The following is an 18,809-nucleotide window of genomic DNA, read 5'->3' as shown; positions in this document are numbered from 1 at the left end:
CCCTTCCTTCAATAAGGCTGAGGTAGGCAACAGTTATCACTCTCTGTCTCCTGCTCTCCAACACTTCTAGCCATAGAAGACGGGAGGGGGGTGATGGGGCTGGAAGTGGTTAATGGGGGTGGCAAAGCCTCTCCAAGCTACTTCCAAGTGCTGTGTAAAATTAATGCAGATTCCCACTTTTACTTTGTGTTTTTTCAAATTTATTAATATTCTTTTTAAAAAATTTTGAGTTCCAAATTCTCTCTCCAACCCCTCCCCCTATCCATTGATAACTATATGTGTGAAATGTTGCCCCCCCCAACAGGTAAGAAAAATAAAGAAAATGAAAGAATTCTACTTTAATTTTGCACTCAGTTCATCAGTTCTCCCACTGAAGGTGGATAGCATTTTTCATCAGAAGTCCTTTGGAATGATCTGAATCATTGTATTTATCAGAGCAGTCAAGTCTTTCCCAGTTGATCACACTTAGAACAATGCTGTTAATATATACTATAATCTCCTGGCTATGTTCAATTCACATAGCTCTTTCATAGGTTTTTCTGAAACAATCTTTGCTGCTCTTAATTTTTATACAATAATATTTCATCACAATTATACCACAATTTGTTTAACCATTCCCCAACTGATAGGCATCCCCCTAAATTTCCAATCTTTCCAACCACAAAAAGAATTACTATAATTTTGTACATATAGTTCTTTTCATTTTTATTTGATCTCTGTGGAATACAGATATATCCTGTATATACAGTATATATAGCAATAGTATTGCTAGGTCAAAGAGAATGTACAGCTTTATAGCTCTTCGGCATAGTCTAAACAATTCTTCAGAATGGCTGGACCATTCATAATGCCCCCAACAATGTCCCTATTTTGCCACATCCCCTCCATCACCTGTCATTTTCCTTATTTCTATCACGTTAGCCAATCTGATGGGTGTGAGGTGGTATCTTAGAGGAGTTTTAATTTGCATTTCTCCAATCATTAGTGATTTGGAGCATTTTTTCATATACTACAGATAGTAAAGGTAAAAATGGAATCAAAACTTAACTTTACAAACAAAAATTTCTATTTCTTAAAGTTTTTAAATAATACAACTCCTTCCTCATTAACCCAAGAATAATGTATAAGCTGTAGAAGTAGAACTTGATCTAAAACGATGTTTAGCTCTACTTGGGATAAATATGCAATCTACAAAAATAAAATTTAAGGCAGTTCACCAGAGAAAGCCAATACTTAATATGTAAAACTGAAATTCCAAATTCTCTGGTTTCTATATCAATGATCCACCTACTAACTGTTCTCCCAAATAAATCATCATGGTAGGTTTTAACTATAATCAGGAAATTTTAGAATCCCAAAAATTCCCAAACCTTTTTCTATTTTTAATGCCTATCCTAAAACATTAGTGTTAGAAGGGACCCTCAAAGATCCAACCTTCTCATTTTTCTTCCTGATTAATGTTTTTCCATTACAATGCCTATCGATCTAAAAAAGACATAGTAAGTAAAATATCACTGATTTGTCAAACTACCTATTGGAAGGATAATGCTCCTAAAAGAAAATAATCTAATTTGGATGGCAAATGCTAGTCAGACCATGTCTGGAATGTTATATTCCAGTCTAGAAGCCACGTTCTAAGAATAGTGACAGCAGCATGGTGAGGTGAAACATGGCGCCCCAAAGCCTGGCTTCCTATTCTTGCTCTACTGCTCTGTGGCCTGGGTATCTTTCTTTGTCTGAAAATGAGGAGTTGGGAACTGAATTCAATTTCTAGCTGGATGGAATCTTAGAAAGCATGCAGTGGAACCCACTCATATTTTACAGGTGAAACAAAAAATGATTTGTCCAGTCACACAGGAAAGTAAGAGGTCAAGTCTGGAATTTAGCCCAGGCTCTTTTCCTCCAGATTCACTCTTTCCAGGTAGATGGAACTCTTGAGATCTCTTTCAGCTCAAAAATCTATGCTACTATGAACCTGTAAGTTCATAGGACAGCTATCAGTTTGAAAACCTCATTTTTGGGTTAGTTATGGGATAATATAGAATACTAGAAATAAATGTAGCTCCCTGTAGCAGGGAGAAAAACTCATTTTACCTATTTAAGAATCATATATAAGAACTGATGCCATTAAGCCCAGAAATGAGAAATTAAAAGATAGCTTAGTTGTCTTTTTAAATGAATCAAAAGAAACCATGTGGAATAACATATTTTTTTGCTTGTTGCTTCAAAAAGCACTGGAAGAACAGGAAAGGAGATAGATCAGGATTCCAATCCCAAACTTCTGTCCTAAGTATTTCTCTAACTCAGTGAGCTCAGTTTATGATTCTATAATCCTCATCTATAAAATGTATGTATGGAAAGAAGGGGAGGAGATAACATGATATGTAAAATCCAATTAAATCCCATGATTACGCTCTTAAGTGGAACCAACGTTCCACAATGGAACAAATTACAGGTCAACAGATTTGGGCCTAATGGAGAATTTTCTAAATATTAACTTGAAAATGGCTGCATTGTTAAGTAGTTATCACTATAAATACTCAGAGTTAGAGAATCATCTAATAGGATACTGAAGAAGTAATTCTGCAGCATCACTCTCGTTTCTGTATCTAAGTTACTTCCTTGCCACAGAAAATTTTAAGTGCCTAGTATTTGGAGACACTGTTTAGTTTACAATGTCATACTATTCAAAGTCATCAACCTGTAATTCAAGTTAAAACTCTTCTGTAACCAAATGAATTGAGTAATTTCTATTCCTTTAAGACAAGAAGAGATAAATCATTATTAAGGATTTAATTCATTAATTCAACAAGCATTTATTAAGCACCTACTAAGGGAGATTCACTGTGCTTTAGGGTAGGAAGGAAACACAAAGACAAAATCTTAATCCTACAACTACTTCCTAAGAACACACTACACAAAATAAACAAGAAAAATTAAGTCATTTAACAATAAGCCAGTAATAACAAAAATTCTAACAATAGCTGACATCTATTTAACACTTATTTTTTATTTGATCCTCATAAAGTTCAGAGATCAGTTAGTGAAGTAACTGATAGTGCTGCTATTGCCACTTCACAAGTTTAGAGAGGTTAAGTGGATTGCCTCTGTTCACATAATTTCTAAGTACCAGAATCCAGCTCTCCCTGATTTCAAGTCCAGCTTTTGTAAAGTGCTCAGCACATTGCCAGGCACAGAGAAGGCGATATGCCTATTGCCATCACCAATGCCAGCAACTCACCTTTCTACAAATACTACTGCATAGCATGTGCCACTTGCCTATAGTACAGTACTAATTTTCAAGACTTCCTTTGAGATCCTCTATAACAATTAGGCCGGTGAAAAGAATTTCACTTTCTTTTTTAAAAAGAAACAAAAAATTACATAGGCTTTTACTGCTCAAAACAGCATCTTAACAGGCTTTTTAAAATTAGTTTAAACCCTTAAATAAAACAGAAACAAAGTTGTAGAGCAGAAAGCATGTTACATACGGTCAATGAAAATGTTTCTACCGTAATGAAGAAAAACAAAACTAATAACATGAAATGAACCATTTTACAAAAAACGGTGGTTTGCCCCTTGGGGAACTAAAGATAGGGCTTCTTCACTAACAGAAAGAAGACAGCACTAGCACGGTCACTGCAGCTGTTAATCTGGTTGCCAGTGGCAACCAGATTTTTCAAGCACATCACACTTCGAGCAAGTCACAATTCTTTGAGGCAACATAAGCATTAAATCATATCTGACAGTGGTGGACAAGTCTGAGGCATACATAGGAAACCTCAAAGCCACTGGGCTGCTTCTTCAAATAAACCGGAATTAGGAGCAGACAGTGTTGCAAAGGAAACATGAACCTAAAATCTTTCTATAAAGAGGCTTTGCTCTTGCCTCACCTCATATGTCACTCCTTACTCCACTCACAAAAGGAAAAAAGTCCCACTCTACATTCCCCCATTTCTATCCTAAGAGAAAGAAAAACTTCTATTGTCAACTCCTAAAAAGTCTCAGGACTAAGATATACCTGAAAAAAAAAAAGGAGGGGAAAGTACAAATATCATAATAGACATCTAGCTCTTCTAAGTTTATTGAGGCAAAAGTATTGAGTTTAAACAAAGTCAATTTGGTTTATAATCTTCCCTATCACATATACCACAGTTACCAAATTTCTAAAGTGGTTATATCTCTTCAAACATATGAAGTAAAACCAATGGAAAAAGTTGAATTATTTATAATAATTACTGAACAGATATTTAACAACGCTTGATAGCTCTGGATCTATTAAGTTGGAAGATTTAACTAAGGAAAATCCAAAACTCAATATAAACCACTCTCCTACTTCCATACTCCATTGAATCTAAAGGTAAGCACACAGCAAACAGCAAGGAAAGCGAGGGAAGTATTTTTAGCATGCTTTTAAAAAAATAACATAAATTGACCGATTAAGTCAGTTCATATAGAGATGCATTTAAAACAATATTAGTACATAATTCATAGCTTCATTAAAATATAAAATATAAAGAGTATATTTTCAACAAAGAACAAATAGAATTAAAATACTTCTTTCAAAATCCAAAAATCTAAAGAATCATAAAAGTTACCTGGCTCTTCCTTAATAAATTGCAAATCCTCTTCTTGGTAAGAAGCAGATGTCTGCATCACTGAGCAATCTTCTAAGTTCTCTTCATTATTAGGTGGTATATTATAAATAAATCTTTTTGTAGTTTGGTTTTTTCTCCTTGCTTTGCCAGTTTCTGGTATTCCCTGTGATCCCATATCATTCCAAACAAACACTTTTGACTGACCTTGGGATTCACTCTCAGCAGTTTCAGGTGAACTATCCTGGACCCAACCACAGTCATTCATTTGGTAGTTTTCTATTTGGCCCTCATCAATACTGCAACCATCATTTTCACTTTTTATACTACTTGCCAAATTTGTAAGATTTCGAGTTGCCCAAAATCTGGCAACCTTCTGATCCCTTGATGAAGGCAGACCATCTCTACTAATGGATCTCCGGTTATAGTCCACAACTACAGACTCTGGAGCTTCTGACTTTATGCTTATATTTAAGGCATCTTTAATAAAATTGCGGCAAGATTGAACAACCTCAGTCATCTGAAGGTAGCTGGCCACTGACATTACTTCAATGGCATTTTGGCTAGTAAGCACCAGATTACCAGAATACAAGAAGTCCAAGATGACTGAAAAACCTTGAACTGCAGCAACATCTAAATGGGTAACAGTGGTTTGGTTACGATTTTCTTTGTTTGGAAGGTTTTCTTTGTTTGTAAAGCAATATAGAGTCTTGAAATAACGGCTGCCTGCAACCAGGATGTTCTTGTGAGCTCTGAAAACTCGTCCGCTCACCACAATGTCGACATCACAAAGAATGCCTTTCTTCCTCTGCTCATTTAGTTCTTGAAGAAGTTGATAACAGTAAGAGTTCTCATTTGGCCGACTGTTATAATCACAGTATCCTTCTTCATTAGTTGATTCCGATGGTACTCCTTCTGATTCCTGTAATTAGAAAAACAATATGAATTTGAAATCAATTTCCTTTTTAAAGTTCTAATGAATAATTTGCAGTGCTGCTATTCTATCATTTAAGAAAATACTAGTTAAATTGACCCACTTGTTAACAGTAACACAAAGATGGGACAAAGAAATGGTGAAAGATATTTTCTAAGAAAACAAAACAAAGTTCCAGTATACTTAATAGCTCTGAATATGGAACCAACTTCAGGAAAATACTAGAAAGATCTGCTTGGGCATCTACAGTAGGGCATTTTAAGGAACTAAAATTCATGATTATAAATTCTTTCACCATTCATAAAGATTATGAGCCAGTTCAAAGGTATTTTTTCCCCATTTCAACATTCCCTTCCCCACCACCAACTTGCTTTCCTCAAGACAACTCATACAGTAGCTTACACAGCATTATTCATGCTTTACAGGTGTGGAAACTCGGCTAAGTATAAGAACTAAAAATCCAATCCAGGACTTCCAACTTCAAACCTAGAATTTTTTCTACACCAACTTGACAAATTGAATTTCTTATATTCAGAATGTTTATTACAGATTTTTTTTCCTATCTGCAAAGATTTCTTTAATCTGGGAATAGGATTTTAACTTATTTCTGAATTAAGAGCCAGCACAAATAAAGTGTATGCTATTTTGAAAATTCAGTTTTCCTAATTATCAGATATAAAAGGATGAAAAATCTTTTCCTGCCTATGTAAATCTTACAAATTCTCTTTACCTTGTTATTCTCTGCTTAAGAGGCATGCTGTCAAAGTAGAAAGAAAGAGCACTGTAATCAGGAGAGGAGTGGGTTCAAAATCTCATGTGTACCCATAGTCAAATCACAGCTGAGTTTCAACTGCCTCATCTAAGAAATGGGACTAATATCTGTAGTACTTGCTTCAAAGATGAGACAATAGTGAGATAATGTGAAGAACTTTTACAGCTCCTTCAAGGACTGTATATAAATAGATGGTAGGTATACTTTTAAAAATCTGAAATCAATAGTTCTTAGCTCCAGTTAAAGTTTATGCACTGCATTCGGTAAAACTGAGGTGAAAAAAAGAACCACTTTACTCATAGGAATTATCTTTTTCAAGAAGAAACAAATATTTTGTTAACTAGAAAGATAAATAAAAAAATTCTGATCATTTTAAACTAGGAAAGTATTTTCTTTTCTAGTAATATTTTAAGAAGTTTCCTATGAGGGGGAGGAAAGCAGTGTTGCCAATCCATAAAGGCTGGCCTTGGAATCAAAGAACCAGGTCCAAGTATAGCCCTTGTTACTAGTTGAATGATTACGGTCAGTCACTGGACATCTCAGCACCTCTAGCACATGTCCAAGACTCCAAGTTAGGGATGAACAGTTAATATGCAGAGGTGGAGGGAGCTCTCACTTGCCAAAATAAATTGCTTTTATACACCAAGATCTGCCCCCCTACACCACCGCGAAGAAAGCTGGGGGAAGGAGAACATGAATTCTAACATTATTCTATGCTATAGATACTATGAAGTTAAGAATTAACTGCTGTCGTTCACATCTAAAAATTTGTGCCATTTATTTTGGCACAAATACACAAACAAACTAGAATATTCCTGAAGTAAAATTAAAATAATTTTCTCATTGTTTGGATTAGTTGGTTATCAAACAGTTTTAAAGAAGTTTTCATTGCTTTTGTGTTCAATACCTCCTACTCACATTTGAATAGTAGCACTGTGCCATATGTTTGTTATTAGCAGCTGTTAAACATGCCCTTCAATTGAAGCTTGTCAAGTCAAGATGTGTACTCTTGAGGACAAAAACTGGAAGTGCTTTTCCTTTAAATCACGTGTCCCCAAAGAGAAATTTGAGGATTTTATTAAAATACAAGAATCAGCAATTATACAGCACTATAAAAAAGTGACAATATGAAATAAAAAACACAACTTATCAAATTCTTGATGGCACCTAGAAGAAATTAGAAAATAGACCAATAAATTTTAAAAGGTCAACCGAGCTGTATATTTGTTTTTCATAAAAATTCATGTTAGTGGGTAAATTCTGAGTAGGAGGATTTTTCTTTGGTCTAAAATCGGTATGCAGGGATGGGATGGTGGAAAAAAATTTAAAGCACTAACTAATATGCCCATGACTAGTCTGTTTCAAGTTCCAAAAGTTAAAAAAAAATTTACCCGAATACTAAAATTAGATGAACAAGAACTGAACAAGAACAATCTGAAGACTCAGGTAAGTCCAGGACTTTATACAGATGGGTGGATTATTAGTTTTTAACTTTCTGAGACAAGTATAGTCATAAAAGGTAAGAACTAGAAGAGAGAACCAACCCCTACTTCATCATCTATAGTATTTCTTACATGTGGTCATCTAGCTTCAGCCAGAACAGTGCTAAGGATAAGAATAAAGATTACTGAGATTGAGAGATTAGGTTAAATTATTCGCCTGAAGTCATACAGAAACATATTGCAATGACCTTTGACAAGCTTCAAATCTAATGCTCTTTCCAATAAATACTTACAAGGCTCCAACTGTTATAAAGTTCTTCCCTACATGGAACTGAAATCTATCTCCTTGCAACTTTTTCACCCAACTGGTTCTATTTCTCTCCTTTGAAACCAAGCATGATAGTCTCAATCACTATTGTGTTTTTTAAAAGCACAGAGTTCCATGAATAGATCAACTAATTTAAAGATCCACTGATAGAAAATGGCTAGGCTCTGAAATTTTGTGATCCATTATTACACCCTTCATAATTAACCTAATATTTACTTATTCTTTTTGATGTAGTTCGTAGCCCAGGCTTCTCCAATTAATATCTATGTAATCTGGAGGTAATCAAAAGAAACCTGAGTTGCTATATCGTGGAAAGAAAAAAAAAGATTAAGTCTAGGAATCACCTGACTCCCTGATCTTGGACTTGTCACTTAAGCTGTCTCTCAAATTTTTTTCATCTATAAAGTAAGGATGTTGGATGGAATCTAAAAAAGGTCTCTTCTGTTCTGGATTCATTTCCTTGTCTATTGAGTCACTACTTAGGAAACAGTGCTGGATGTGAAATCAGATTCAGACTTGTGTTTTGTAGTTGTTTGAATTTATTGGGCAAATCAGCTTGCCTTTCTTAGTTTTGGTGTCTTCATCAGTAAAATGAGGACAATACTTGCACAATCTAAATCACAGGAATGTAGAAAAAGAAAACTTTTAAAACAGTACACAAATGGAAGGTACTATCAATTACCTACTCATAAGGTTGGTATAAAAATCAAATGAAATAATTAAAGTACTTTGGAACTTAGAAGTGTTACAGAAAATCATTGGCTATATAATCAACTATACATTTTGCTTTATTATTTGCCTTTGAAATCTCATTTAAACTTTATCATTTGATCAAATAACTTGTTACTTTTGTGACCAGGAGTAACAGGGGGAAGGAATCATGCTTTTTAGCTAACAGCCAAGTTAATGAATGGTAATAGGGAGCTCTACAAGTAACCCACTTAAAAGCACCTTAATAAATCTAAAACCTGAATACATATGAAAGGGAAAAGCAATAATTCCCTAAGAATTGTTATATAACAAAACAATCTGTAACAGCAATTTGAAGGAGAGAAAATACACATATATACAAAACCCAGCACCTTTCTTCACCATTTCTTCCACTTCCATACAAGTGAATATAAATTAGGTAGCAGAATTTGGACTGGAAGAAAAAGATGGTACACAGTTTAATATCCATTTGCCTGAATTGTTTGCTTCTTCATCTATATAGTAATAGATAGATAGATGGATAGATAGACACAGATACACAGTTATAGATACACACGCATATATACATACATATATATAAATATGTATACACACACACACATACATACACAACATACTTCCAAATCAAACCCTGCATGAATGCTGTACTTATGCCTTGTTGAGACACTTGCCTTGAAAACAAGTGCCATGAGGCTTAACCAGCTATATGTTACAATTTTTCTGCAAAAAAAAAAAAAAAAGTGCCTTTTGATCCCCTAAATGAACAGCAAAACTAAACTTCCCCATCACCCAAATAAGACCATATTCGCCAAGATCACATTATCCTAACAGCTTACTGTAACATAAGCAACAGAGCACAAAGATCAAATTCTTGGCTAAAAAGGAAATTTTTTAGATTAGCTTTAGCTTCCTCACAGAAACCAAGGTGAACCCAAACAGCAAATCTGATTTTTGAGTTTTTGTTTTCTTTTCCTTCCTCTTCCCAACAGTCTGTTTAAAGGCTATAATGGCCAGGGAAATACCTAACTAGTAGTAAGGGATATAAAGTAGATCCAAATCCTAACAATATGGATAAGTGACACTAAATAATCAAGGATGGATTTTATGAAATTTTTTATGAAAAAGGTTTAAATCATTAGCAGGGTTCTATAGTATTTTATTTTACAGTGTTGTATTCTACAGTATATTTTTTTTGCTGTTAAGTTTGGAAAACACATTTCCAAGGCAAAAATTGTACAGTTATTATTATGTATAGTTAAGAGACTAAGTGTATACCAAAAATATCAAGACTGCTTTAAGTTCACAAAAAATGAATTTAAGTTAGCCTAGCAGCACATTCTGATTTCTCACAAATGCTGAGGAATTCACTTTGGCAAACCCAACTAATCGGTATTATTTATACTTGCGAAAGAATAACTTCAGGCATGCAGGGGCGGAGCCAAGATGGCGGAGTAGAAAGACGCACATACACATAGCTCCGAGCCCACAACCCACAGAACGGCTAGAGGGGACCAACTCACAGTGAATTCTGCACCCAGAGGCCACGGAATATTGGAGCGAGGGAGATTTCTGTTCCGGAGAGACCTGCAAACCTCTCGCAAAAGGTCCTTTGCGCTGTGGACTGGGCGCCGGGACTGGGAGCAGAGGGCAGCCCTGCAGCGGCTGCAGCACCGAGAGGAAAGATCGGAGCAGGCTTCAAGGACGGGATCTCCAGCAGCCGCACAAGCCCCTCCACCCACAGGTGACAGGGGTCGGTGAGAGAGTCTCTTTGGCGGGTCGAGAGGGGAGTGGGGTGCCCCCATGGCTCGGGCCCCCCGGGAGACAGAAGCTGAGAGGCGGCTGCAGACAGGGGCTCCCCAAGCGGGCAGGAGCCTGGATCCATTGTGGAAGGTCTGTGCATAAACCCCCTGAGGGAACAGAGCCTGAGAGGTGGCCCTGCCCTGACCATCTGAACTCAATCTCACACTGAATAGCAGCCCTGCCCCCACGCCAAAAGCCCTAAGACTGGAAGCAGCATTTGAATCCCAGTCCCCAAACACTGGCTGGGAGGACCAGGAGGCGAGGTGGGTGTGAGGAGAATATTCAGAGGTCAAGCCACTGGCTGGGGAGAATGCCCAGAAAAGGGAAAAGAAATAAAACTATTGATGGTTACTTTCTTGGAGAACAGACATTTCCTCCCTTCCTTTCTGATGAGGAAGAACAATGCTTACCATCAGACAAAGACACAGAAATCAAGGATTCTGTGTCCCAGCCCACCCAATGGGCTCAGGCCATGGAAGAGCTCAAAAAGAATTTTGAAAATCAAGTTAGAGAGGTGGAGGAAAAGCTGGGAAGAGAAATGAGAGGGATGAAAGAGAAGCATGAAAAGCAGATCAGCTCCCTGCTAAAGGAGACCCAAAAAAATGTTGAAGAAATTAACACCTTGAAAACTAGCCTAACTCCATTGGCAAAAGAGGTTCAAAAAGCCAATGAGGAGAAGAATGCTTTCAAAAGCAGAATTAGCCAAATGGAAAAGGAGAGTCAAAAGCTCACTGAAGAAAATAGTTCTTTCAAAAATAGAATGGCACAGATGGACGCTAAGGACTTTGTGAGAAAGACAGATATCACAGAACATAGTGAGAAGATTGGAAAAATGGAAGATAATGTGAAATATCTTATTGGAAAAACAACTGACCTGGAAAATAGATTCAGGAGAGACAATGTAAAAATTCTGGGACTACCTGAAAACCATGATCAAAAGAAGAGCCTAGACATCATCTTCCATGAAATTATCAAGGAAAACTGCCCTGAGATTCTAGAACCAGAGGGCAAAATAAATATTCAAGGAATCCACAGAACACTGCCTGAAAGAGATCCAAAAAGAGAAACTCCTAGGAACATTGTGGCCAAATTCCAGAATTCCCAGGTCAAAGAGAAAATATTGCAAGCAGCTAGAAAGAAACAATTCAAGTATTGTGGAAATACAATCAGGATAACACAAGATCTAGCACCCTCTACATTAAGGGATCGAAGGGCATGGAACAGGATATTCCAGAAGTCAAAGGAACTAGGACTAAAACCAAGAATCACCTACCCAGCAAAACTGAGTATAATACTTCAGGGGAAAAAATGGTCTTTCAATGAAATGGAGGATTTTCAGGTTTTCTTGATGAAAAGACCAGAGCTGAAAAGAAAATTTGACTTTCTAACACAAGAATGAAGAGAACCATGAAAAGGTGAACAGCAAAGAGAAGTCATAAGGGACTTACTAAAGTTGAACTGTTTACATTCCTACATGGAAAGAATATTTGTAACTCTTGAAACATTTCAGTATCTGGGTACTGGGTGGGAGTACACACACACACATGCACACACGCACACATACATAGAGACAGAGTGCACAGAGTCAATTGAAGAGGATGGGATCATATCTTAAAAAAAAATGAAATCAAGCAGTGAGAGAGAAATATTGGGAGGAGAAAGGGAGAAATTGAATGGGGCAAATTATCTCTCATAGAGGAGGCAAGCAAAAGACTTATTAGTGGAGGGATAAAGAGGGGAGGTGAGAGAAAAACATGAGGTCTACTCTCATCACATTCCACTAAAGGAAAGAATAAAATGTACACTCATTTTGATAGGAAAACCTATCTCACAACACAGGAGAGTGGGGGACAAGGGCACAAGCAGGGTGGGGGGGAGGAGAATGCAATCCGAGGTCGACACTCATGGGGAGGGAAAGGATCATAAGAGAATAGAAGTAATGGGGGACAGGATAGGATGGAGGGAAATATAGTTAGTCCTATACAACACAACTAGTATGGAAATCATTTGCAAAACTACACAGATTTGGCCTATATTGAATTGCTTGTCTTCCAAAGGGAAGGGGTGGAGAGGGAGGGAGCTAAAGAAGTTGGAACTCAAAGTGTTAGGATCAACTGTAATGTTGTTACCACTAGGAAATAAGAAATACAGGTTAAGGGGTAAAGAAAGCTATCTGGCCCTACAGGACAAAAGAGAAGACGGAGACAAGGGCAGAGAGGGAGGATAGAAGAGAGAGCAGATTGGTCACAGGGGCAATTAGAATGCTTGGGTTTGGGGGGGAGGGGATAAAAGGGGAGAAAATTTGTAATCCAAAATTTTGTGAAAATAAATGTTAAAAGTTAAATAATAAAAAAATATTACATGCAGAAACCAATAAATGGGAAGATAAACACAGAAAACATATCCTCATGAGTTAGCTCTTTTAGAGCAAGTCAAGGGAATTTCAAATGAAAGAATAAATGTACTTTTAGAGATAATTCAGATTGTTTTCATTTTATTAACTAAAAAGAAAATAAGATTCAAGGAAAACTTTACATTACAAAAGGAAGCATTTAAAAATGATTACATGGGAGACTCAATCACATTCAGCTTAAAAATAAAAGGCTTACTTCTATTTCTTCAACCAAAAAAAAAAAAGAATAACTTCAGGCTATATATCCCAAGCTAATCAACTGTGAATCCTTGGTATATTTTAAAAATTTATTTTTTATAGAATATTACAAAAGGCTAAAAACTTTATTCTCACCACAACCCAGACTGCTAAAAAGCATAAACATATTTGAAATGTATAGTAAAATACCCTCTTAAGAACCATAACTGAAGATACCCTTTAGTTTCAACTGCTAAACAAGTAACCAATAACTAATGGATTTATCTTAACACCCAATTCCCTCAAACTAGAGGGAATACACTGTGTTGTACAATATATCACAATATATTATATAGCGTATCATCTAACACATGGAAAACCATAGTGCGTACCACTTACACATACAAAAGCTATTTTTTAATATTTCAAGGATTCAAAAATTAAATTTTAATGTAATTTAGAAGAAGCCAAGAGTTAAAGCATTAATAGTAATTATGTCCCTACCACCTGTATCCTCCAGTGCCTTTCTGATAAGAACTTAAATGCAACAGAGACTTGGGCAGCATTAATGCTAGGAAAGAGTGTTATACTAAAACATTACTTTAGTCTGAAAGTAATATATAAAAAGAATGCTGAGTAAGCTTCATCTTTAACTATTTCTCCCTCTTGCTTCTAATTTGTAGATATGAAGGAGTTCAACTGCTGGGAACTATTTATGCCAAATAAAGGGGAAAATGACAGATTTGCTATACTTTCTTTGCTTCAACTGCCATTCAGCTCTGATTCTGATATAATTATCAGCAAAAAAACTCAAACATAATGGTCAAGTGAAAAGTCAGTGGAGTCAGGGCAACTGGAGAAGAGTCACTGGTCTGATCAATTAGCTCTCTTAAAAATATTAACTACAGATTTGGGAGCGCTGTCACTTTTATAATAAACATAAAATGGGGACTGCTTTAATTTCCATTTTCAAAAATTTTCAAAACCTAACAACTTACCAAAGTTATCTGAGTACAAACTTTCCCTATTTTCAAACTCAATCGTCATCTCATCAAATCCTTCAAATACATACTGGTAAGAATTAACTTCAACTAGTATTAAAACAGCCACCTATGGGCAAGCACAATACTGCAAACGATGGCTAAGGATTGAAACACTCCGCAGAAGTTTAGGACAAGTAACGAAGTCAATTTATACACCTGGAAATATCTGGAGTAACATGAACAGACCTCCCACAACAACCAGTTCCCACATATGACTACAGGGTTGCTTTATAAACAAATAATTAGCAGTCCAATTTTGCATTTAACCTAAAATAATGGTGTGAAACCAGTCAGTAGCTTGCAATTTGTAACAGTAAAATATTTTAAAGAATTTTGAGTCAAAGCAATCTCTGGACATAAGTGAAATTTGTCCCGTAAAAGTGCAATATTCTTTGATTCTGGCACAGGAATAAAGTGGGTTACAGTCAGTACAGATTAGGAATAAAGAGTAAAGAGACAAGCAAGCACTAATGCAAGACTGATAAGACTGTATCCCCAATAAGATACATACTGCAGAAGACAAAGTATAAGGATGCACTGTACCCAAGAACAATACCAGAGGTCCACACCCTCCATCACACAAATGTTGTGGTATATGAAGTATATGCCAAAATGAAGAGTGAGCTCACAGAACTTAAAGGCTGAAAAGGACCATCTAGTTCAGGGGTTAGTCCAAGGGTTCTTAACATTTTTTTTTTTTGTCACAGACCCTTTATCAAAATGTTTCAAGTGCATAAAATAAAATATATAGCATTCCAAAGCAAACAGATTAGACCGAAATAGTTTTCAAATTACAAGTTACCAGACTTTAGGTCAAGAACTCCTGATTTAGCCCAACCCCATCATTTTACAAATGAAGACTGTAACCCAGAAAGACTTAGTGATTTGCCCAAGGTTACAAAAGGTAGTACCAGAGACAAAAATTTGAACCCTGGTCCTGACTTCAAATTCAGTTCTGTATCATATAAGGTATAAGGAAAAACTTTGTTAATAACATTTTAGTTAAAATGGCATTTGTATAAAGCCTGTAATTTTCAAGTTAAGAAGAATTAAGAGACTTAGAATCTGGTGTCAGTTCCCCCACTGCTAAATTTGTGTGATTTGGGGCAAATCATTGGGGCTTAACCTCACGAGTGAAATGAAGAGATTGAAAAACAGTAAGGTACCATAATAAAAAAATGAATTCCAACAATTAGAATACAGAGCTCCACCAGAGGTACTTCGTGGTCAACTAACATTTATGTCATCACCATGTGCCATTGTCTGTAAGAGGCTTGCTAATGCTATTTCTTAGGCTAGGCTAACTTATTCGGTTGCTTACTTAGACTACACACGAAGTTAAAATTTTAACTTCCGATTCTGATGCTGATATCAAATAAGAGCCTGACCAACTACAAAATCTCTGAATATGGATCATCATTTTAATCACTTCAATTCACAGCAGACACCTGAGAGTCTGCATCTGCATGATTCAGTGATGTTGTGACAGCTACCTCTATAGATGAATTCTACCTACTACCTGAAACAACTGTTACACCAAATCCCCAAACCAGTTTAGCTTCAATGAAGCTGGATAAGATCAAGATAACATGCCGGAGCTCCAAATTTCTATTATTTCATTATGTTTGGCTCTAAGAATAATATCATGCAGCTCCATAACCAGTCACCACAAACTGGTCTATTCATGACTTCTGTCACCTTGGCAAACAGTCAATTACTTTGGAAACAAAAACGCAGAAGTCCATGGTTTGATGTAAGTAGCTCTATCTGCTCATATCATCCTACCTCTAACACGGAGGAAAACAAGAGTATCTAATAAGCATTATTTAAAAGCTATTTTACAACAACTTCAAGAAAAAGAATATCGTCCAGTGATAAGCTTGTAAACAAGATTTCTTTAGGCAAAGAAGATGATTAAAAAAATTTCATTCACAAGTCTGAAACGAAGTGCCTGTTGCCGAAGAACTCCTATTCTACAATCTGTTCAAAATTTCACATTATCCTGATTTAATTTTTTTTAAAAATGATTTAAGGGGATGTCCCAAAAGTTGAAGTAAAGGATGTTATTCTTAAATGTTTCATTCTTAAAGGTTACTAGCCTTCAGACTTGGCTCAGCACTTGCCAGACGTAATATTAACATTAGTCAGGATCCATAAAGTAACAGGTATATTTTAAATGGGTCGTCAGTGCTGATAAACTTAGATGAATAGAAACTGCAACCTTTTCTTCTAATCTCGATCCAATCAGGTAAGATATAGTAAAGCAATCTGCTTATTAGTCACAGAAGGTAAAACTGGTCTTTAACGCTAATTCTGCATAACAATTAGAAGTGTCAGTCACCTATCAAACATTCCAAAACCCAGTCCCCAACACCGCTCCCCGAACCCCGACTCCCCAATGGCTCCCACGCCAAGCCCACAATCAGACCCCTGCACCCAGAAATACGAGTTCCTGGGGAGGTAAGCCTTCCCCGCAGGAAAGGGTCCGGACAAGAAAGGGGGTCCGCGCCGTACCGTACCTGCGTGTTGGATTCGTGGAGTCTGTGCTCGGCGGAGAGATGATGCCGGAGAAGGAGGGCTCTCTTGTAGTTACGAGTCCCCCTCGAAAGCTCATCGTGACCCACTAGGGGCAAGTCCCCACTGCCCCCATCCTCGGGAGTCTTTTGGCACCAGGAGCAGGACATGAGGCCAGTGTCCTGGCAATACTGCAGCCAAGAAAACTCCTTCAGCCAGGAGGTTTGGAAGGAACAGTGCAGCTTCTGCAGGAGGGACTTGGGCCGGGCCAGCGGGAAGTGCTGGACGCTCTCTCCCTCTCCGGCTCCCACGCTGCTGCCCTCCGCCTCGTCCCCCCCATCGCCTCCCGACCGCCTGCTGCTGCTGCAGCTGCCGCCTTCCGCCCCGCTGCCGTCGCCCAGGCTCGCCCCCTCCTCCTCGTCCTCGCTGCTGTCGCTCAGGGACGCCCCGTCCTGCACCAACTCTTTCCCCTCCAGCACATCCAGCTCCAGGTCGTCGTCCGCCGTCCCCCGCCCATTGAAGTGCCTCGGGGGCCACGCCGAGGCCTCCGCGCTGCCGCCGCTGCCATTGTTACTGAGACCCCCGCCACCGCCTCCACGGAAGGCCAGAGTCCGGCGGTTCCTCTCGGCGAACATGGGGCCCCCGGCGCCGCCGCCGCCGCCCAGCGAGGCGGGGCCGCCCCCGTCCTGCGCGAGAAGCAGGTCCTTCCCTTCCTCGGCGGCGGCGGCGGCGGCAGGAGCAGGGGCAGGGGCAGCCGCGGCGGCGGCCTCCAGGTCTTCGGGTTCCAGGCCCTCCAGTTCCACTTCCTCGTCCGCCCCCCGCCCATTGAGCTGCTGTTGCTGCCGCGGCTGTTGCTGGGGCGGCCAGGCCGAGGCCTCCCCGCCGCCACCGTTATTGTTCGTGGAGCCGCCGCTACCGCCGCCGCTGCTGGCGGTGACCAGCCCGCCTCCTCGGAACGCCAGCGTCCTGCGGTTCATCTCAGCGAACATGGCGCGCGCCGCCGCAGCCGCCCGGTGCCCCCGGCTCGCGCCCGGTCTCGAGCTCCGTCTCGCGCTCGCTCCGTGCCCCCGTCTCGCGCGCTCCCTCGCTTGGCTTCCCCCCCTCCTCCTCTTCCTCCTCCCCCGCCCCCCTCCCACCCACCCACCCACCCCCTACCCCCGCCCCTCACGCCCGGGTCTCGCGCTCCTCTTCTCTCCCCCCTCCCTTCCCTCCGGTCTCGCGCTCACGGTCCCTCTCACGCGTCTGGCGCTCGCCGGGCTTCTTCCTTGGGCCGTTCTCCTCCTCCGCCCCCCTCCGTGGCGATTTCGAAAAGCGCTTCGCGGGAAAGGTTAGGGGGCGGGGGGAGGTGGCGGAGGCAGCGGCGGCGGCGGCGGCCGTGGACGAGGAGGCAACCGGGGGTGCGTGGGGCCTTCAAAGTTGAGAGGCGGAGAGTAGGGAGACCCTCCCCTGCCCCCTTCGGAAGGCCAGCGAAAAGAGGAAGCCTTCTCTCGGGGCGCACGAGTCCGGACTCCGCCGCCAGCCTCCGGAGCCGAGAGGACCCGCGGCGCGCCGGGCGGCCGGCTTCCACCATATAAAAAACCGACAATGAACCCGGCGGAGCGTTTCCGTCCGACCAGGCCCTGGCGGAGGTCGAATGGCAAATGAACAACGGACTGTGCGCCCACAATGCACCGGGGTAGCAGTAACCGCTGGAGGGGGAGAGGGTGGGGGCCGGGCTGGGGAGGGGGGCTGGGCTTGGGGGTGGGGGGGCGCCAGGGGAACGGGAAAGGGGCTGGGCTGGGCCTGTGGGGGGGAGCGGAAAGGAAGCCGGACCCGGGGGGGTGGGGTGGGGGCGGGGGTGGAGGAGGTGAGTGGGGCGTGGGAGGTGTCACCCCAGACGGTGAGAGGATTATTGGGGGCTTGGTCTGTGGGATGAGGAGAAAGGCCGGGCCGGGCGCGAGGAACAGCTGGTCAGGTTAGGGTGCGTTTCCTTCTGCCCACTCGCCCCTCCTGGCCTCGGGCTCGCCTGCCTGCCTGCCCATTTCTGCTCCCCTCCGGCCCCGAGCTCAGCGCCCCAGGACGCTTCAGGAGCCGGGTTATC

At 40.2% G+C, this 18,809-nt stretch overlaps 1 protein-coding gene across 1 annotated transcript in view; it reads right to left on the bottom strand.

The window, feature by feature from the left end:
* The window catches only part of ZBTB10 (zinc finger and BTB domain containing 10), a 56,015-nt gene extending 38,190 nt beyond the window's left edge, over window positions 1-17,825 (bottom strand). The window contains exons 1-2 of the mRNA XM_072604948.1: window positions 16,735-17,825; window positions 4,599-5,517 (exon numbers count right to left, since the gene is read on the bottom strand). Of these exons, the coding sequence (XP_072461049.1) occupies window positions 4,599-5,517; window positions 16,735-17,718 (1,903 nt within the window). The 5' untranslated portion in view covers window positions 17,719-17,825. The remainder of the gene's footprint in view (window positions 1-4,598; window positions 5,518-16,734) is intronic.
* Window positions 17,826-18,809: the final 984 nt, after the last annotated feature.

Source organism: Notamacropus eugenii, chromosome 4 (genome assembly GCF_028372415.1).
Source record: "Notamacropus eugenii isolate mMacEug1 chromosome 4, mMacEug1.pri_v2, whole genome shotgun sequence".
NCBI lineage: Eukaryota > Metazoa > Chordata > Mammalia > Diprotodontia > Macropodidae > Notamacropus > Notamacropus eugenii.
The sequence above is the reverse complement of the archived record's forward strand: the minus strand, read 5'-3'. Positions and strand labels throughout refer to the sequence as shown.